At 44.8% G+C, this 21,540-nt stretch overlaps 1 protein-coding gene across 1 annotated transcript in view; it reads left to right on the forward strand.

Moving 5' to 3' along the window:
- Vmp1 (vacuole membrane protein 1) overlaps positions 1 to 6,657 on the forward strand; it is a 110,676-nt gene extending 104,019 nt beyond the window's left edge. Inside the window, exons 11-12 of the mRNA XM_003469556.5 lie at positions 4,424 to 4,526; positions 5,841 to 6,657. Of these exons, the coding sequence (XP_003469604.1) occupies positions 4,424 to 4,526; positions 5,841 to 5,984 (247 nt within the window). The 3' untranslated portion in view covers positions 5,985 to 6,657. The remainder of the gene's footprint in view (positions 1 to 4,423; positions 4,527 to 5,840) is intronic.
- The last annotated feature ends 14,883 nt before the right edge of the window (positions 6,658 to 21,540 follow it).

The raw sequence follows: 21,540 nt of genomic DNA on the forward strand, positions 1-21,540 counted from the left end.
GAACCAAACAGGATAAAATACATATAATCTTTAAGTTCATTCCTGTGTTCTTGAGTATTCATGAAGATCCATTAGCACAAAACACACCTGACTAAAAACCCAAACAGAATCAGAATCAGTTTAAGAAAATTTCCGATCTTCTCAGGAAGTTTTGTTTGTATTTTTGTTGTTCTATTTGGGGATGGGGGATTGAGACAGGGTCTCACTGTGTAACTCAGGCTGGCCTTGAACTCACTGTGTAGCTGGGCTGCCCTCAGCCTCCCCAGTATTGGGATCACACACGTGTACCACCATACCTGGTATGAAAATTTCATATCTTCTAATAGCAGAACCTAGTTTAATGACTGGCTCTCTACAATGAAAAGGCTATTCAAAGTAAATCAGATGCTGTATTTTTTATACACTGGATGGTAAAGGAGCTTCAAGATGTTCACAATTTGAAAAGGAATCCCTTGAAACACAGGAGTAATAATGACTGATGAATTCTAGGCATGCTTGGAGTGGGTGTATTCTGTATTAACCCACACATGAAAATGTATGCATTGTGAAAAGCAGGAGTAATCACCTCACCCACTCTGTATGACCTCTGCCAACTGTGATGCTCCCTGGGGAACATTCTCCAGCTCTCAGAGTGCAGAGAGTGATACAGACCTTTACAGTGTGGGAATAGGAAGCAAGTTTAAGGTACAGATTTCTTATCAGATATGTAATTTCCAGAAGCAGCAGGGTCACATATACATTAAAAACTGGAAAAATAATAAATTTTGTTTGCATGTTGATTGGGGTTCTTGACCAAATTTTGCCTATATAATATTTTAGATGAATTTTTAAACAGCAAAGAAGTTTGTCCTGAATCTACTCTAAGAGATTCTCGTGCATGTAAAGCTGGGGAACCATTGTGCCCATGAAACTATGATTTTGAGCCTTGAGTAGATTTGGAGCTTTGTGGATTTTCTCCTCCTTTTTTTTGTTTTGTTTTGTTTTTGTTTAATCAAAGGAAGCTTTTTGTCCTTTTGAAAAATTAGTGACAAATATGCCATAACTTGTATTATTTTGTTGAAAGTTTATTTTTTGATGTTATATTTGTGCCAAGAATAAAAACACCAAGATGCTACCCACAAAGATTTTTCTACCCACCATGCAGAAGTTTTGCAATAAGGAAAAGTAAATGAAACTTTCTTTTTTTCTTATTTGAAGATGTCCTCACCTACATTTGGTTTCAGCATATTTTAGTCCAGTGGTTCTTCATGTTTGTTCTCCAACATTGTGTTTTGTAACACAAAACTCGTGGTTCCTTGAACTTAACTTTTTCAAAACCTAATGGCAGGTCGTCCCTGTCACACACTTGCTGAGGATTGAAACACATGCATAGCCAGGTGCACACTGTTGCTCTGAATTAATGCCTTTCAGAGAGTGACATTTACCTGAAATACTTTCCCAAGCCAGCTGTAAAAAGCCATTGGACTGTGATGCAAGTTTTCCCTCTCCCTGGTCCCCTAATGTGTGTGTACTTTAAGTTAATCTTCAATGTCAAAATGAATTCTTGCTTCTGGACTGCTGCTGGGAAATTACTTGAGAGTGAGATGGCAAATTGCTATTATTTGCCTTAAATCCATGTTACAAGTAAAAATTGGAGGGCGTGCTGGTGTACACCTGTGATCCCAGCATTTGGAAGCCTGAAGCAAGAGACTCACTGAATTCCAGGACAGCTTGAACTACATAGAGATCCTGTCTTTAAAAAAAAAATAAAAAGAGAAATGACAACTGCAGTTTTGATGAATATATAATAAAAATTTAAAAGAATCTGAAAAGGGCTGTATGGGACTCAGTGGGTTCAGTCCAGACTCAGTGGGTTGCCAGGCATGGTGGCACACATCTGTAATCCCAGCACTTGGGAGGCTGAGGCAAGAGGGTTGTTTAGGATTGTTTGAGGCCAGCCCGGGCTGCAAAATGAGTTCAAGGATAGCCTGAATGACAAAGCAAAACCCTGTCTGCAAAAAACGAAAGAACCTGGGTTTCATAAAAATTAGGTTTTTTTTTTGAGACAGATCTCACTGTGAAGTTTAGGCTGGCCTTGAGCTCACTTTTTAGCTCATAGTGGCCTTAGACTTGTAGAGATCCTCCTGCCTAGCCTCCCAAGTGCTAGTATTATAGATGGGCCACCACACCTGGCTAAACCTCTTTATGTTCAACAGTTTCCTTAGTCTCCTGTGCAAATCTGTGTAGAGATATCCACCACACTACCAAAAAAACACCACAAAGCATATATCATACATGACACTGATAAATTTATCTGCTATTATCTGCAAGGTGTATTTCTTATTGGAACACTGACAAATTATTATTTATCTTCATATTGCTTTGAAGAGAATTTAAAATGATTGTTGCTAGCCCTCAACACCAAAAAATTAGAATCTAATACTTTCTGTTAATAGCATAACTATGATATTTAATTTTTTGTTGTTGTTGTTTTGTTTTGTTTTTTTGGTCTTTTTCGTTTTTATCAGTACTGGGGACCAAACTCACGACTGCCTGCTTACAAGGCAGGCGCTTATGCTGCTGAGCTAAATCCCCAGCCCCGATATTTAGTATTTTTAAATGATGGTATTTTTAAGTGATTTTTAAAGTGTTGCTATTAAAGTACATGAACTGGCTTATGAAAAGGAAAGTTCTTACACATTTGCTGTTTTCAAAACCATTCTTTTTGTGCATGCATTTTGCAGCGGTTCTTCCTTTATATTCAAGTGGTTATAAAGGAATGAGCTATCTGCATTCCCATCCAGATTACATAAAGGAAGGTTGTGTGAACTGCTATAGAAAATCTCTCTTCTAAAAAAAAAGGTTGCCCCATTGTTTCCCCCTTTGTAGTCAGAATCTTTGCTGATACAGCTTCTGTGGTCCAGCTCTCACAGGAGGCCACCTGCAAGTCATCAGGTAGGGTAGCTGATGTAGCTTTGTGCCCTGGCTATGCTGCTTCACCCACCAGTGTGCTCAGGCCTTTTGCACATCCTTCAGGACTCCTGCTGGGACCTTGGGGCATCCAAACCATTCCTCTCCTTCCATTTCTTCTGCTGAGTATTTTCTTTACCAAAAACTTCATTATTGAATTGTAAATTATCTTGTTCACAAATCATTTTATAGGGGGAATGAGAGACAAAGAATTTTGAATTCCCAAAATTTTAAGTTTTTTTTGGACAGACTATTTCTTGTACTTTGATTTTCAATCTTTTTCCTAGCATGGTTACAAATAGGGACTTCTGTGTTTAGCAGTTGGGTAGATAATAAGATCAAGCTAGGAATTTATTCACTTCTAGTAAATACAATAGCAAAAAACAAATCTCTTTTTGCTGTTTATTTGAAAGAGCAGCACTGAATTGTAGAAAATAGGTAAGGTTCCTGTGAATCAGTAAGCTTTCAGTGAGAGCCTTAGGTGCTGTTAGCAGTGCATTTTGAAACCCCTTTTGCTGCCCCTCGGAACGAGATATGGCATCTTTGCCTGTTAGCCGAAATGTGATAGAAGAGGAAATGAAGGGCACAGAAAATAGACATTTGATTCTCTGAGTTTCCCCAAGTTACCATTTTAAAAATCCCTTGGAGCGGATCTAAACTGGAAGCCTGGTGGCCACAACTGCCAAACCGGTCTAACAGCACACAGGGCCTCTGCGTTTTGCGGGTGGGGGAGCTCTGGGTACAGAGCCTTATCAGGGACGCTGACCCAGTCATCTCAGAACAAGTTGTTTAGCAGTGAACAGGAGTTTCTCTGCAGAGCATCCACCATAAACCACGACCGGATTCAAGGCTCATAGTTCCCTCTTTGTTCCTTTGTTAATCACTGACTTCTAACTGGGGGAGGTGCTTCCCAAATTTGCTAATGCATTCTTTTTGGATAAGGATGACGCACGGATTGTCCTAATAAGGACTTAGAATGAGAAAGCACCGCCCCCTCTGAGAAGATGGGACAAGTCAGAGAGAGGGCGGGCAGTTTCTTTTTTAACTGGGGATGACACAAGCATAAGTCATTTCCTTGTGAATCGGTTCAAACCAGTTCTTACAGGAACGGGTGGTGATAAATGTGGCACTTCTCAGAAGTCATTCATTTTCTTCTCCGTGCACAGTGCGGGTGCACACAAGCAGCAGGCTGTCCTCCTCTGGGGACCGACTCCTGCCACAAGTGGCTCTTCGGTTCTCCCAAGTGTGCTCCTGGCAGAGATGTTTCTACTTTAAGGAGTTGTTTGAAGGAAGGATTTTTATCCACTTAAAAAGAGTTCCCAGGATTTTGACAACTCTGATTATTGTATTTTGTTCCTCTTTGCACTCAATCCCTGCTTATTGAGTCCAGGTGGTAAGTGGATTTTCTTTAACATTTCTCCTGCTTTTCCTCCCAAATGTTATCTTTTCCTCGCCGTCTGTCCTCTGCTGCCAGTGCTGTTCCCGGCATAGGTCCATCTCTGCAGAAGCCCTTCCAGGAATACCTTGAGGCCCAGCGGCAGAAGCTGCACCACAGGACTGAAGCTGGCGCGCCCCAGGTGAGACCGATCTGCCGGCTGTTGCCTGGGAAGTTTCAGTAGTGTCCCAGTGCACACTGGCATCTCTGGGCAGAGGGAGAAAGTTGCTAGCTAGTAGTCTCCCTAGAAGTTGAGGCCCTGTATCCTACTGGGGTGTGGGTGTGTGTGCATGTGCGCTTGTTTGTTTGAGACAGAGTCTTCCTATGTGTTCACACTGGCCTTGTATTATTCACTGTGTACTCCGGACTGCCCTTGAACTTCTCAAGATCCTCCTGCCTCAGCCTCCCAACTGCTAGAATTCCCCACATGCACCACCACACCCTACTTATATATACTCTGTTAGAAAATGTATCTCTGCCTTAAACCAACCACTTCTTCTGTTTTGGGGAACTTATTCTAAAAACAAGTGCAGGACTAATATGAAATAATAGTTCTGCTATCTAGAGTGAATTGTTGCCTTGATCTTAAATGATTTACTAGATATACTTCCCATTGGATTAAAAAGTTAAAATATACACCATAACAAAGTATTAGACTTAGGTAACTGCCTGCTCTGTTTTTTATCTCAGCCATGAGGAAATGATCTTTTTTTAAAAAATAAACCAAGGCTCTGAACACAGCTGAACTTTAAAACTTTAACTTAAACTAAGCCTGCCTTTTGTGTAAACATATCTGTGGCAAGGGGAAATGACTAAAAGAAGGTGAGTAAGCAATAATCCGAAGTGGGAAACTTGAAGAAGCAGTTTTTTAATGGCCTTATAATCTTCCTATGGCCTTTTGCTGCCCTCAGTTGTCCAAACATGACTGACACTTTTATGTGAAAAGCAGCTCCTCCTGAGCATCAGAGTGCACGCCCGTAATCCCAGCACTCAAGAGGCTGAGGCAGGAGGACTGCCTTAAATTTGAGGCCAGCCTGGGCTGCATAGTGAGTTCAAGGCCAGCTGAACTACAGAATGAGACCCTGTCTCAAAAAAAAAAAAGGAAGCTCCTGATAATGTCTTAACACACTGCTCAGCAAGCATCAACAAAACAACATCAGAGAGTAGACTTTAACTATAGACTATGCTTATATCACAGTAAAGAGAGATGAGTTGACACTCGCGTCATCCTAAACTGTAACTGTGCATCCAACAGAGTTGGATCTTGATGACCCCATGTATAAGCCCTGCCCTGCATGTAGATTTCAAGGTAGCTGCCCAGGCAGGCTTTTTGTTTTAAATCGCGTATGTGCTGTAGGTAGAGTTTTCATTAGTTTGCTTAAAACAGTATAGAAGTCTCCCTTTACTGTTAAACAAAGCCTTTCTCATCTGCATTGTTCTACATTTATTCCCACAGGGTGAAAACTGGCTCTCCTGGATGTTTGAGAAGTTGGTTGTTGTGATGGTGTGTTACTTTATCCTGTCTATCATTAACTCCATGGCACAGAGTTATGCCAAACGAATTCAGCAGCGGTTAAACTCAGAGGAGAAAACTAAATAAGCAAAAACAAACAAACAAAAAAAAAACGTTTTTAACTGCAGCAGTTATAGTGGATGGGTTCTGCCTTAACTTGGGAGGACTCCAGATCAGGAAGGAAAATTCCCATTTCCAGCCTGTATCGATTTTAAAGACTCTTCCTGAAAGCAATTTAATCCCTGTTTTGCACTGACATGCTTTTCCTTTGTGTGTTCAGGTGAGGCGTCCCCCTCAGTTCAGCCCAGCTTGTGTTTTGTTAGGCTGGAGTGCGTTAGCAAAACCTGGCCTCTGTCCCTTTCAAAAGGCCCACATGGTACGATTTCTGCCACACCAAAAGTTCCTAAGAATGTTAAATATGACAAGGTTTTTAGACTTGTCACCAATGATTGCTTTGGTTTTTTTGTAAGTCATCAAAATGTATATATATAAGTTATATAGATTGGATAACAGTCCTGCATGTCTTATCATGGTACAATTTAATATGCTGTCCTGCCCAGTCCTTCCCCTTCCACTCTCAGAAAAAAGGCCATTTTATGATGCATTGCACACCCTCTGGGGAAATTTATCTTTAAATTTTGAGACAGTATGAGGAAAATTTGGTTGATGTCTCATGAATGAGCTGACACCATTTTTTATTCTGTGTATTTAGAATGAAGTCATGAAAAACTTTATAAAGACATCTTTGATCATTCCAAAATCGTGTCCGTTTTCTTGAGCGTTTTGATTTTTTTTTTTTAACTGTTACTTGGCTTCTATCAACTGAATGAGCAGCCTTGCCAGATCTCCCAACAACCAGAGTCTCTTAAATTGTTACTTTCATGAAACAGCCACCCCCAAGACAGCTTTAAAACTACTTTCTCACGTGTATGTTAATTTTAGTTAGCATGTGGTTTCAACAGACAAAAGTTTACTTTTATATGTAACCCAGTTTCCTTTCTGTGTTTTATTCTTAATGTGGTTTTCCTTTGGGATATTTCCGATTGAACCTATCATTTTGTTTTGCTTGGTAGGAAAATAAACAATTTTACTTTTTTCTTTAGGAAAATTGATACTGAGGTTGTACCAGACTAGAATAGAATTGGGGTTAAATCCCAACAGGCCAGAAATGCTTGGTTTGTTGTAGCAAATCCTGCCTGAATGTCTGCTTGTTTTGCCTCCCGTCGCAACATCTCCATGGCTGTACCACCTTGTCGGGTAGCTTATCAGACTGATGTTGACTGTTGAATCTCATGGCAACAGCAGTCGATGGGCTGTCTGACATTCTGGTATCTTTCATCTGACCATCCACATCCAATGTTCTCATTCAAACATTACCGGCGTCGTGGTTTAACAAACAAAACCTGTGGTCCTTATGTCTTTTGGCGCCTTTGAGTTCCTCTGTGCCATAAAATTGCAGCAGTACGAGGAAAGCTTTTACGGAAATTGGGTGGTCTCCATGGCCACAGCGAAATAAATAAAGGATAAGTAACCTGCTGTCTGGGTTTGAGGAGGTTATTATTTCCTTAACAACCTTTGTTTATTTTGATTTTTAGGGACTCCACCAGTTCAATTGTTAGTTGACATGAAAAGCAACAACCAAATACTTTATTTTCAATAGATTCACATTAAGCAGCATAATAATTTGAGATTCTTCAGGATTAGGTGAAGTCATTGTTCCCAAGTCAGCGTGCAGTTGTGTTTCATTTCCTTCACCCGCATTTTATTTGGTGTTTGTCTGAAGAAAGAGGAAAGCAAATGTGAATTGTACTATTTGTGTTCAATGTTTGGGCTTCATTGATGAGCTTTTTCTTTTTTTTTTTTTTTTGTCTTTTTCCTTTTTATCGGTACCGGGGATCGAACTCACGACCGCCTGCTTGCAAGGCAGGTGCTTATGCCGCTGAGCTAAACCCCCAGCCCCATGATGAGCTTTTTCAAGGTGGTTTATTAGAAAAAGAGAGGCTTTTGTTTCCTAGGCTGGAAGTCTCTGTCTTATGACCAATATTGTGTTTTGAATGTGCCTCCTTGGGAAAACAGCTGCCCCTCCTGTTCTCCATCCCAAACATGCACCTTCAGATTGGATCTCAGCCGATGAGAAATAGAAAACCGCAAGAAGCTGGATTGGTATTATGACAAATAAAAAGAGGAGCTGGGAATTCTCCTGATTCTCTGTCAGTCTATTCTGTGTGCCTACAGTGTTGTATCTCATCCCTGCTCAGTGACTGTACACCAGCAGTGTTTTGTGTTCATTTGGTTTTTTTGAGAAAGCATCTCGTTTTGTGCCCTTGATCTCACTTAGTAGCCAGGTGGCCTTAAATTCAGGGCAGTTCTGCCTCAGCAAATTACACACTTAAGCACTAACTTGGAAACCAGTGCTGGTGTCGTGTTTCCCAGCGCTCTCTATGCCCCTTGTGGGTGGATACATAATCCTGAGTGGGGAACCTTGAAGACAGATGTTTTTACTTTCGTTTAGATAGTGGCCACCAGGGCTGGGTATGTGGCTCAGTGACACAGTGCCTGCCTGGCAAGCATAGGGGTATAAATTCAATTCCTGGTACCAAAAAAAAAAGATGCTGGCCACCTATTCCTGTTCCAGGAATCCAGAAAATTCGGACTGAAATTAAGCTGCTTTTAATTTTTCAAGGCAAGGTCTTGCCACAGGGTCTAGGCTGCCCTTGAACTCATGTGAGATCCTCCTGCCTCAGCCTCCCAAGTACTTGGATTACAGACAGGCACTGCCATACCTGACTGAAATTAAGCCTTTTAAATAACTAGTTACTAAAATTGATATGCAGTGCCTTGCTCCCCAGTCTCAGGCTCTGCCCCTGTGCACATTGCTGCCTATGTTAGTAGGACAGCATGCAGCTGCTTTGTTAGTGACTCCCTGAGAACAAATAACTGAGCTAAATGACAAATTATCCTCTTGAACTGTGGGATGGCTTTGGACTGACCTATGTATAAGGAGTCCACAGATTCCTGACATGATGATGGAAACTTTCCGTTACTTGGAAAGTTGTTGCATCTAATGCAGTAAATGTAGTGACAGTTTAATTTAGGTCTCTGCCATGTATGCCTGTATGTAATCTAAGAAATTCTTACTCTGTGCTCAGCTACATAGACCGCCTGAGGGATAGATGGATACCATAAAATAGACCAGGTACTTAGTTGTAGTCCCACCTCAAGAGGCTTGAGGCAGGAGGGAAGATGGCGGGGCAACTCAGACTTTTAATAAGGCCTGGGCCTTTGCTCGAGAGTGTTTGCCTACCGTGGATAGGCCATAGGTCCACTGCACATGGATCCTTAGGATGGGGAATATTTTTTTGTGGTGCTGGGGATCAAATCAAAGGGTACTTTACCACTAAGCACTTATTAAATTTTTATTTTGAGGTGGATCTCCTGTGAGTTCTAGGCAGACTTTGAGTTTTAGCTCCTCCTGCCTGGGCCTCCTGAATGGCTGGGATAACAGGTATATTGTGCCTTGTTCTCCATAAAGACTGATAGCCCAAATCCATAGAGAAAAGCAGAAATTAAAGTCAGAAAAAATAAATTACTGAGTCAGTGATCTGATTGATAAGGTGTAAACCACATTTACATTAACAATAAGCCCCCAAGTATCCTACTTGAAGCAATGTACAAACCACAGATGCACAAAGTTTAATGTAAATTTAAAAATGCTTTATTGAGTGGCTTTGTAGAACAGACTTTTCTTGACCTTTTTGTTTCATTTTTTGAGACAGGTTCTTGCTGTATAGTTCAGGTTGACCTCAAACTCAGCAGTCCTGCCTCAGTTTCCCTTAGTGCTGAGATTACAGGTATGTAACCACACTCAGCCAGGCCTTAAACTTGCCAAAACTCCTGCCTCCGCCCGTATAGTACTAGGATTAAAAGTATGCGCTACCACACCTGGCTGTGAAGTAAAATTTTTAAACAGTTCAATTCCTGGTACCAAAAGAAATGTTTAAAAAATCAACAGGGCAGGCCAGGGATGTAGTTCAGTGACACAGGCCTGCTTGGCGATCCTGTGGTCCTGAGTTCGAGGCCCAAAAGCCAACAATGATTTAAATTAAACAACCAGGCTTTGTGGCACATATGCATAATCCCAGCACATGAGAGCTAAGGCAGGAGGCTAAAGAAATACACATGTAGTTTGAGGCTAGCATGAGTACCAAAGCAAGACCTTACCATTAAAAAAAAAGTTTAGGGGGCTGGGGATTTAGCTCAGCCGCAGAAGTGCCTGCCTTGCAAGCAGGCAGTCATGAGTTCGATCCCTGGTACCGGTAAAAACGAAAAAGACAAAAAAAGTTTATAAAGAGTGTTGCGAGTTACCATGGTGGTACACATCTATAGTCAGCCTTTCAGGAGGCTGAGACAAAAAGATCAAGTTTTAAGGCAGCCTGGAAACAAGAGAGACCACTATCTTAGAGAAGGATGTTAGTGCTGGAAGGTGGGTAGGGAAAAGGGGAATAATCACTGTGTTTTTTGAGACAGGATTTTGCTATGTAGCCCCTGCTGACTTAGAATTCACTCTATCCCAGGCTGGCCTTGAACTCTGCACCCTCTTGCCTCAGGCTCCTGAGGGTTCCAGATGTGTGCCACCATTCCCGGTGCAGAGTATCAGTTTGTAGTCTAATGTACAAGACATGGAGCCACGGTGCTGGCTAAGTAGGGTTTAAACCATAACCTTTAATCAAGGCATACAAGATATTCCCCAAACCCAGAAGTCTTCATTTTGTTAGGAAGTAAGCCCCAAAAATGGTTCACTTTATTCGTAAATAGCGTATTTTTAGTTTGCTAAGATTGGAGTTGACAGCAATTTTTAACATTGATCCGACCCGTGAAATTCATGATGACACACTACACAAACGGTGGTATCGGAAGCGCCGTTCCTTTATTCACAGACACGAAGAACATAATGTACTTTAAACTGCACTTGCGATTGAGTCACTGGTGTCTGGTAGACGGGGGCTCGGTTCCTCCCTCCGCAGCGGGGCCAAGAGTTCACCTGAGGTAATGCGTCTGCCGCGGAGGTGAGGCCCGGCGCAGCGCCCTGGGCACCCGGGCTGGGGCCCTGCACAGCCCATCGCGCGGCCGCGGCCCCGCTGACTCCCTGCCCGGCGCTCCCGGCGGGCGCCGGCGCCTCTCCGCGCTCCCAGAGCCGGTCGCTGCGCGCCTGCGGTGCAGCGTCGCTGCCACTCAACCGAAAGGGAGAGCGTGGCTCGGGATGGCCCCTGGCCGGCTCCGCGATCTGGGATTGTGCTCCTGCAGTCAGGAGAGCGGCGCGAGCTGCGGCCCAGCGTGAGTCACTCGCGAGTGGCCGGCCGGCCGGCCGAGTGCATGGCAACAGAAAGGAAACGCAGCGCAGGGTTTGGCAGCCAAAGCCACAAATGTGTGGCTTTTGGAAACATTGGACATCTGTTCCTCTGGATTGAAAATAAACTTTTTTTTTTTTTTAACAAAACACACGCACACAGAGTTGCTTGGCTCGGTTTCCTCGCGTCAGCGTCAGCAGCCGCTCGGGGCAGACCTGGGACGCGGAGCCGGGGCCGGGCCGGGAGGACGCCCCCACCGGGCGCTCGCGTGGAAACCCCCGGCCGGCCGGGCCCAGGTGTCCGACCTGTTTGTTAACCGTTTCCAGATGACTCAACGGACACAGAGGAAGTGACTGCGCGCGCCCCGCCACCGTCCCGCCATCCAGCCGCTGCAGTGGAAAGCACATTCCAGAGCCCGCAGCGGGCCGGCTGCTCTGGGCGTGCCCGCCGCTGCCCCGCGACCCTCTGCGGAGCCGCCCCGCCGCCCGGCCTTCCCGCCTGCCCAGTGGGGCGTTCCCCTGTTGCCCTCTGCGCCCGTTGGGGGGCCGCGGGCGGACCCGGGTCGGACCGGCCGGCTGGCTGGCTGGCCGTCCGTCGTGGCCGCCCGCCTTTGGCTCCGCGCTGCCTGTGTGGGAAACAAAAAGCTGCTCAGGTTCCCTCCTCTTGGCAAGAGCGCTTTAGTCTGGCTCGCTGCGTCTCCAGAGAATCCTGTTTTCCTCAGCTTTTATTTTCCCTTCCGTGTGGGGAGCAAACCCGGGTGGGTGTCGGCGCACCGCAGGCCTGCCTTGACTCTAGGGTTCCTCACCACAGTCACCCCCACTTAGGGCTCTGAGCCATCCCCAAAGCTGGGCCTTGGCCCCACAGACGCTGCTCAGTGCTGTCCACTGCGCCAGCCTCTTCCCAGCCCTGTATCCCCTCGTTGGACATAAGCACCTGAATTTTTTCTTTATTTTTGGTCTCGGGACTTGAACTAGGCACCTTGTGCTTGCAAGGCAGCAGCTGTGCCGCTGAGCTACACCCGGGTCAGCACTGGCTCCCAGCCCCCAGGTGTAGGACCCAGGCATGTGACCCCAGCTGCTCAGGTGGGAGACAGAGCTGGGGACCTCACTCAGGAGTAGAGCACTTGCCGAGCATGGTCTGAGGGCCCTGGCTTCAATCCCCGGCAGTGCAAAAAAAAAAAAAAAATACAAAGATTAGCACCCAGAAACAGCCAGCAGGCTCTGAACCCGGAAGCACCGTGGATTACTGTAACTTTGATAATGATTGCTTGCTTTGTACCAGGCACCGTTTTCAACGATGTATTACACTTAATCATTTCATCCTGACAACAGCCCCAGAGCACACCAAGGCCAAGCAGTTTGCTAATCTGGGGAGGGGAAGGGACAGACAAGGAAGTGGATGGGCCTAGGCCCTGGCATTATGGCTCTTAATCACCCTGTTCTGTAGTAACCGGTGCAAAAGTCCAGGCTTCAAGCAAACTTGTGACCACAAAGCAGTTGATGGCAAAAGAAAAACAACAGAAAATCAAGGCCACAGCCTGACAACCTGGGGCAGCGTTCATGCTCCTGGCCTGGCCAGCCCCACTCACAACTGCGATTTCAAAGCACTTACTCTTCCTAGGCCTTTTTGCTCGCAGAGTTCTTTCATGTCAGATGGTTTCTATTTTCTTTTATCTTCATAACAACTCTGAACTCACTAAGGCCATGTGTGACATATGCCACATTACGACTCCTCCGGTGTAAGACACCTAAGCAGCGCATGCATGATCTCTGTCTTCGGGGCATCCCTGAAGAAACATCCATATAGAGTGGGAAGAAAGGGCAAGAAAGGACTTGCAGTGGAACAAAACTCTGAGTAGGCAGGGTCTGAAAACATTTCCTGGAAATTAGTATTATGGAAAGAAAGAAGAATTCTGACTAGAAAACACCAGGGAAGAGACACTAGGAAAGAACAATAGGGAAGCTATGTGCAGGGCAGAGAGAAATAGCAAGAAAGACCTATGCTCACCTCAATCCTTTGTTTTGTTTGATAGTATTTTTTGTAGTTCAAACTAGCCTTGAACCCTTTCTGGGTGATCCTCCTGCCTCAGCCTCCCCATTGCTGGGATTACAAATCTATACCACTATGCCTGGCTCACCTCAGTCTTTCTATTTCTAGTCCTCTGTTACACTTTGGCTTAGCTCTCCCTTGGTTCCTTCAAAGTACCTGCCTCATCACTAGTTTGTTGGTTTTCTTGTGTTTGGTCTGTTTGCTTCACTAACTCAAATGTTAAAGCTGTAAAGTTCGTTTGTAAGCTCAGAACTCAGCATGAGGCTGGCAGAAGCTCCCAGCATTTGCTGAATGAACAATGCAGCCTAAGGTGAGGTAGGAAACTAAGGCAGGCAGGAAAAGCTGCCCAAGTAGAAGCCAGGGGGCAGCAGGCAAAGCTGGAGTAATGGAGGTAGAAGAAAGAACAAGCAAAAGGACAAAGAAAAAAACAAGCAAAAAGCCCTACAGGGAGCAGAGCCAGCCCCTGAGCCAGCACTGTGAAGGAGACACCACATGCTTACTGTTTGGAACACACTGACTCAGGATGGCAGAGCCTCTAATGTAGAGCTGAAGCTCAGGCTTCCTAACTCCTCAACGCTCAGCACACGCCTGTCCACATACATCCTAACTCCAGTTGTGGGTAAGCTAGACCTTGTCAGAGTCTTCTAGATAATATGTTCTGTCTTTTTCGGTACCAGGGATCGAACTCACGACCACACACTTGTAAGACAGCACTTATGCCACTAAGCTAAATCCCCAGCTCCAAGATAATATGTTCTTTGTAATTTTTGTTTCCTGGTTTTTTGAGATGGTCTCACTACGTAGTTCAGGCTGGGCTTAGACTATGTAGCCCAGACCAGCCTCAAACTTGTAGGGCTCCTCCTGTCTTAGCCTTCTGAATAATGAATGGGGTCACAGGCATGCGCAACCAAGCTGGCTTGTAACTTGTGTAGCACGGATGTTGAACGGATGGCACTGAGACTAGAGCAAGGAGTCACAGGAAACTTAAAATTCCTCTCCCCAGTTGCATCCTGCTGGCTTGGCCAGTGGCTCCACCCTGGAGATTGGCAGCTTGGTGATTCCTGGATAGATTGTCTTTATAAGGAGAAAAGGCTGACACTGTGGTTTCCTGTGTTTGTCTGCAGCCCAGGACGTGAGCTGTACTCGCTTAGACAGCAGTGGCCGCCACCTAGGGCCCAGAGGTCAGGAGCGTTCAGTCAGTTATGCCTGCCAAGCCCAGACTAACTGGCAGAGCCCAGGCTGCACCTCCACGCTCAGGCCAGTCCCGTTGGCCACTGCAGCTGAGCTGAATTACTGCTCATTGAGCCTGGCTGGTGGACGCCAGAAAAGAAGACAGATGACCACAGTGACTCACTCTTGCTGGGCCTGGAGCTCAGCAGGACAAATCATGGACAATCCCAAGAGGAAGAGCAGCTGAGGTGGGGTGTCCCTCACTGGGTGACCAGGGTGACACTGCCCTGGGTTCCCACAGTCAGGCGTAATCCGATGCCTTGCTGGTTACAGTGTGAACAAGAGCGCTTTGCACAATTTCAGGAAGAAAAACAAGGAGGCTGAATAACACCACTTTTAGAAAAAATACAGAGCTCAAAGAAATTTTCAGATGGTCTGCATTTTCTTCTTCAAAAGAAAAGAATCTGTTGGAGCACAAAAGATATCCTGGGTCTCTACGGGAGGAAAAAAGTCCTTTCATAGACAAGTTTTCCTATGTTTTCACATATCTCTCTATATAAATATTTTTTTCAGATTGTTCTAAAATTTTTTTCTGTCTCTGTCTCTCTTTTACTTGGGATTGAACCAAGACCTATGAACTGACCTACACACTCAGCCCATTTTTTTATCTTTTTTTTTTTTTTTGATCTTTTTCCTTTTTACCAGTACCAGGGATCGAACTCACGACTACGACTGCCTACTTGCAAGGCAGGCGCTTATGCCACTGAGCTAAATCCCCAGCCCCCTCATTTTTTTATCTTAAGACAGTCTCACCAAGTTGCTAAATTGCCCAGGCTGGGCTAACTCTCATTCCTCCTGCCTCAGCCTCCCAGAGTCCTAGGATTACAGGTATGCACCACACCAGGATTATTTTTGGTGATATATTTACTGACTTTCCCTAGGACAAGCTGTATTCACAATAAGACCCCAAAGTTGGTCTTTAACTTCTCCCTTCTTTCTCTGCCTCCTGGGTATACTCAGAGCATCCTGTAGTTATCACATCCTGTTTTTTTGATACTTCACACACACAAAAAAAGATGTTTCTCAACTTTTTATCCTCATTACTGCGTCATGCTCAGTAGACATGACTTTATTCTTCAAACTGTTTCAAGATGAATGTTGCCATCCTAATAACCCCAGTTCCTAGGGAAGCTAAGACAGGAGGATTGCAAGTTTCAGTCCCACCAGAGCAGCTTGGCAAAACTGTCTCAAAATCAGAAATGGCCAAGAATGTAGCTCAACACATCCTGAGTTCAGTCCCTAGCATTACAAAATCAATTATTCAAACACAAAGTAAAATGAGAAACTCCTTTAAAAAACTGACTGCCCACAAGAAATCACTCTGCAGTCCAGTGCAGGAAATCTGTCCAGCTCAGAAATCCTCTCACACCTCATTCTCACTCTTGGGGACCTGGTGGTCAGGACAGAGCCAGGGTGATGACAGACTGCTGCCTCACTGAGACAAATTCCCTGTTCTTTCTGCAGAAAGCCCTAACCCTAACCCTAACCTCATCTTAGCCAAACCCATGTTTTCCACACTGATATCTAAGAGCCACCTGTATGCCTTGGCCATGCGGCACACGGAGGGAACCCTGGGGACAGAAGACTAGCTGCATCCTGGGAGATTTGGATTCCAGGACAAGTTGAGGTTTTAGGCAAGGGTTTGCAAACAATGGCAATTCTCATGCTTTTCATGTGTGAGAATATCCCCTGCCCTGCAGGAAGATGGCTCAAACTCAGGGGTGCTATACCACTGCACTGCATCCCCAGGCCCCCCCCCCCACTTTTTTTTTTTTTGTCTTTTCCTTTTTATCGGTACTGGGGATCGAACTCACGACTGCCTGCTTGCAAGGCAGGCGCTTATGCAGCTGAGCTAAATCTCCAGCACCCAGGACTTAAATTTTCAATCCTCCTCCCTCAGTGCTGGGACTACAGTAATGTGCTACCATGCCCAGCTAATCCGTTGTCTTAAAAAGGGTTCTTTTTGTTGGCTTTTTTGTTTTGTTTTGTTTTGTTTTTTGTCTTTTTTTTTTTTATCGGTACAGGGGATCAAACTCACAACTGCCTGCTTGCAAGAGAGGCACTTATGCCGCTGAGCTAAATCCCCAGCCCCTTTAAAAGGGTTTTAACTGTGTAAGATGGCTGGGCATGGTGGCACACACCTGTAATCCCAGCACTTGGGAAGCTGAGGCAGGAGGATCGCTACAAGTTCAAGGCCAGCCTGGGTTACATGAGACCTTGTCTCAAACAAACCAACATAAGATGGTTTCTTTTCTATTTTCAGCCTTGAAACTGCATTTAGTGCCTCTGATGTATTGCTGATATCCAGTCTTTAACCGGCTTCACCGTGTGCGTAAAATTTGACAGCTTCCTGTTTCTCCCAGAGTTTTAGACATAGTGCTAATCTGTTCAGTAAAAGTGGAGTCCTTCCCATGAGCTAGGCACACCAGGAGGACAGGCTCGGCTCAGCTCAGCTCATGTTCGTGCCACGCTGTCTTTTTTTTTTTTTTTTTTTTTTTTTTTTATGGGTACCAGAGATCGAACTCACGACTGCCTGCTTGCAATGCAGGCACTTATGCCGCTGAGCTAAATCTCCAGCCCCATGTTCGTGCCACGCTGTCTTAGTGGAGTCATTCTTTGCAGGCGTTCACAAGTGTCAGCTGAAGTGAGCTCACATTCTGCCCCGGCATACTCACCCTGAGTCCACCTGAAGCAAAAACACATTAATTTGAATAGGGTCAGTGTGGTGGTACATGCCTGTAACGTCAGCACTCAGGAGGCTGAGACAGGAGGATCACTGAGAGTTCAAGGCCAGTCTGGACCACATTGTGAATTTGAGGCTAGCGTGGACTGCACAGCAACACCCTGTCTCAAAAAGTCAAAAACAAATCTTAATCTACTATGTTAGAATTTCCAATAATTGTATTATTTATCTTTTCCCCACTCTCTCCCCATGTTGGGGACGAAACATTAGGGGGCCCTGACTACACCCTGACCTGCAGAGGGTAAAGTGCGGCACAGGACAGCATCAGGGGCCAACAGTTGCCTTTCTGGGCACCACGGGTAGAGAATCTTTACATGCTATGTCCTGGCCACAATTCAGCCAGACACACAGGCACGAAAGGCACACAGCATCCATCCTACTGTTTTGATCATTAGCAAAGGAAATTCCAGAAAGACAGAATTACTTGCCAGATATAACCTGGCTTTTCATTTTTTCCCTGTTTGTCCATCTGATTAGCTATTCTTGGATATTCACACTATATAAAGCCTACACTTCAAAAAGTGTCCAGTTCTCTTGTAAGTTATCAGCAGTTCTGCTGGGGCATCAGGAGTTCCCCCTTCTTTCTCACCTCTTCATGTTTCACTGGCTCTCTGGAATCTCACTGATTAGGTCTTTCTTCCCCACTTTTCTATGGCTTGAGTTCTACATTTTCTCTCCTACCCAGAATAGACACTGTTCCCAGAAACTTGAAATATTTGCATCCTTTGTTTGAACTCCTGTGGGAGCATTCCTGCTTCCAGAAGTGGGGTTCCAGAAGTGGGTGGAACAAGGTTGGTGTTGCATCACCCACAGCATCTCAGGGTAGGAGCTGGAACTTACTAACCTCACATTCTTAAAACCCACGGTGGGGGGGGGGGGTGGAATGTGATGCAGATGAGAAAGTATCTCTTAAAATAAATAACTGCTAAAAATGACAAGTCAATGGATAAGCCAGCCTTGGTACGGAGGTGGCAGAATAACACAGGGTTGGCTGCCAAACTTGAGCTCGTGGGGAGAAAACAAGATATAAGGAAATACAGGGCGTGTTTTAAAACAAAATGTTGAATAAGATATGAGTGTGAGAAACGCGGTGGGTGGGAGCGGGGAGAAGACTTACTGGGACACATGCCGTGAGGCAAGCTTCGGTCAAAGAGAAGGTGTTTCAACATTTAAAGCCCAGAGCCCAGGGTACAGCTCAGCAGGCAAAGCACCTGCCTGGCAAGTGCAAGGTCCTGAGTTTGATTACCAGTTAAAAAAAAAAAAAAAAAACTAAAGCCAAACCAGGGCTCCCCAGGCATTATTTTTTCTTGGACCACATTTTTGTTTCCTTTTTCACCTGGTACTAGAATCCAGGGAGCACTGAGCTATCTCTCAAGCTCAATTTTATTTTTATTTGACGTTATTTTACTTTGTGGTGCTGGAGATGAAATGTAGGGCCTTTTGCGTGCTAGGCAAGTGCGCTATCAACTGAGCTACATTTTATTTTCAGACAAGGTGTCACTAGATTGTCTAGGTCGGTCTCAAGTTTATAGTCCTCCTACCTCAGCCTCCCAGAGAGCTCAGATAACAGGTGCACACCACCACACCTGGCTGGATCACCCCCCCCCAAAAAAAAGCCATATATATACACAGGCAAAATGATAAGCAATTATTAGGCAGCCAGAACTGTAGCACCGGATTTCCAAAGAAACTGTAAGCTTGTGCACACTGCAGTATTGGCCACTCGTCCCTGACCTCTTGTGCCCGCACTGACCGAGTGAATGGATTGGCTGATAACAGCACACTGAGCGCTTTCTGAGTTCCAAGGGCTGGATGAAGTAATGGAGCAAGATGCTGCAGATGGACTGACTAGAAGGTGGGGACCACAGGCTGGAGGCCAGGGGGAAAAGGGGGAGAGCGAGCTCCGGCAGAGGACCAAGCTCTGGAGAGACGCACAAGTGGAGGAGAAGAGAGTTTAGAGCGCTCGCAGTGCACCGCTGCCCCTGGGTGCAGGGTGGCCCCTCAGGACAGTATGGTGGCTGTTCCTGGGAACCTAGGAAGTGGCATTTTAGTTTTCTAGAGCTGTCTAAAGGTGCTAACGATTCTGTTTTCCTTGCCAGCTGATGTTTTTTCCACATAAATCAAAGTACATTTCCAATGTCACCCCACATCCTGGGGCCTTGGTGACAACCTCCTTGTGGGTTTTGTTTCAGCTGGGTGTGGGGTCTTTGTTCGGTTCACTGTCACTTGACAGTGGGGTGGACACTGTGTCTCTCACTGTGTTGCCCAGGCTGGCATAGCACTCCTGGCCTTAAGGGATCTTTCTGCTTCAGCCTCCCCGATAGCTGACTCCACAGGAACACAGGACCACATCCGGCTTTCTGTGTCACTTTTTTTTTTTTTTTTTTTTTTGTCTTTTTCGTTTTTATCGGTACCAGGGATCGAACTCACGACTGCCTGCTTGCAAGGCAGGCGTTTATGCCGCTGAGCTAAATCCCCAGCCCCTGTGTGTCACTTTTTAACTTGAAACTAACTTCAATAATAAAAATCTTCTGTTGTTCTAAGTGGATAAGAAAAGAAATAACACAGTGGCTGATCATTAAAAAAAGAATCAATTCACAGCAGTTAGAAGATCAGAACTCTAACTGAAGTTTATTTCTTTTTAATCTTTTAGTTAAGCTTGTTTGCTTGAGACAGGGTCTCACCATGTCGCCCAGGCTGGCCTGGAATCAGGATCTTCTTGTGTCAGCCTCGTGAATGCTGGGATTGCAATTTGCACCACCACGCCTTGCTCTGGAGTTTACTTCTCTTACACACCTACCACTGACTCCATGAATTGTCAACTTAGAAATACACTTGTCTCACTTGTACCTCATGAATTCCTTCCTCAAATATCAAACATATTCTACTTCAGAATTTTCTTTTTTCTTTTTTTTTTTGGTACAGGGAACTGCACGAACAACCCCAGGCTTGCCAGGCAGGCACTGTGCCGCTAGCTATATCTCTGGCCTTAGGACCTTGTTTAAGCTTAACTTTCAGCAAGATTCCTTAGCATCAGCTTAGCCCCAGATGACATAATCCAGTCAGAGATCTTTATTAACATGGGTTTAGTTGGGGAAATTGGTTAAGTCTTTGGAGCTCGTCAATGCTAAACTATGACTTTAACTTTACTTTTTGAGGATTATGAGCTAATTACTTTTCAAATATTCTTGGGTTAACGAAGTGCACCAGTGGGGTGTGCCTTCAACCACTCTGGCATTCCTCAGAAGTAAGACAGAATCCAGCAGTTTACATCATAGCAACAGTTGATAAGAAAAACAGCAAAAAAGGTAATCATTTCCATATGGAAAGAGAGGAGAAAACCAGTGAAGCTATGAACTGTCATTTTTCCATAGGGAAAAAAAACCCTACTAGTAGATTTGGCAGAAAGGGCAAATGTTCTAGTTCTTTCCATCTTACATTCGTTAATACACTGCATGTGATGTGCTTTATCAAAAGACATCACTCCCCTCAGCCCCAGCTGCCAACTCCCAAGTGCCTTTTGTCCTCCTGGGTGACACCCATCTTGGTGCATATTAATTTCATCAAACACTCTATTGCCTTGGTGATAATTTTCTCAATTTAGTGAAAAATGTGAGCACTCTTACCTCATTACATAAAGCACATAACCACCTCCCATGCCAGCTAAACACTACGAGTAATTCTGTTATTTTGGGGGGAACAGGGTCTTGCTATGTAGCCCAGGCTGGCTCATATGTAACTCTTCTGCCTTAGCCTCCCAAGTGCTAGGATTACAGGTGTGTACCACCACACCTGATGTATAAGTAATTTTAATGCAATAGTTGTGACATTCTAAGATCTAAATCAAAATCTGATGAAATTTTCTCATGCCCAGAAAACATCTTTTTAGAACTGGGGATTGAGTTCAGGGCCTTTACACTGAGCTACATTCATCTCCAGCCCTTTTTAAATTTTTTTATTTTGGGATGGGATCCAGGTTGGGTTCCCACTTGAGATCCTCCTGCCTCACCCGCCCAGAATACTGGGACTGCAGGAGTGTACCACCACACCCACCTCTGCAAGTTATTAAAAAGCAAAACAAAATACATTTAACTCATCTACTTTTGGATTTAAGCATGATAAACATTTATTATCAAAACCTCCCATATTTATTTATTTAAATATTTATTCGGTGTGGGGATCAAACCTCAGGGCCTCAAACATGCTAGACAAGTACTTTACCACTAAGCTATACCCCTTCCCTGATTGTTATTCTGTTGATTGGATGACTGAG

This window comes from Cavia porcellus, unplaced genomic scaffold (genome assembly GCF_034190915.1).
Source record: "Cavia porcellus strain 051 isolate PalLab524CR breed Dunkin Hartley unplaced genomic scaffold, mCavPor4.1 scaffold_6, whole genome shotgun sequence".
Classification (NCBI taxonomy): domain Eukaryota; kingdom Metazoa; phylum Chordata; class Mammalia; order Rodentia; family Caviidae; genus Cavia; species Cavia porcellus.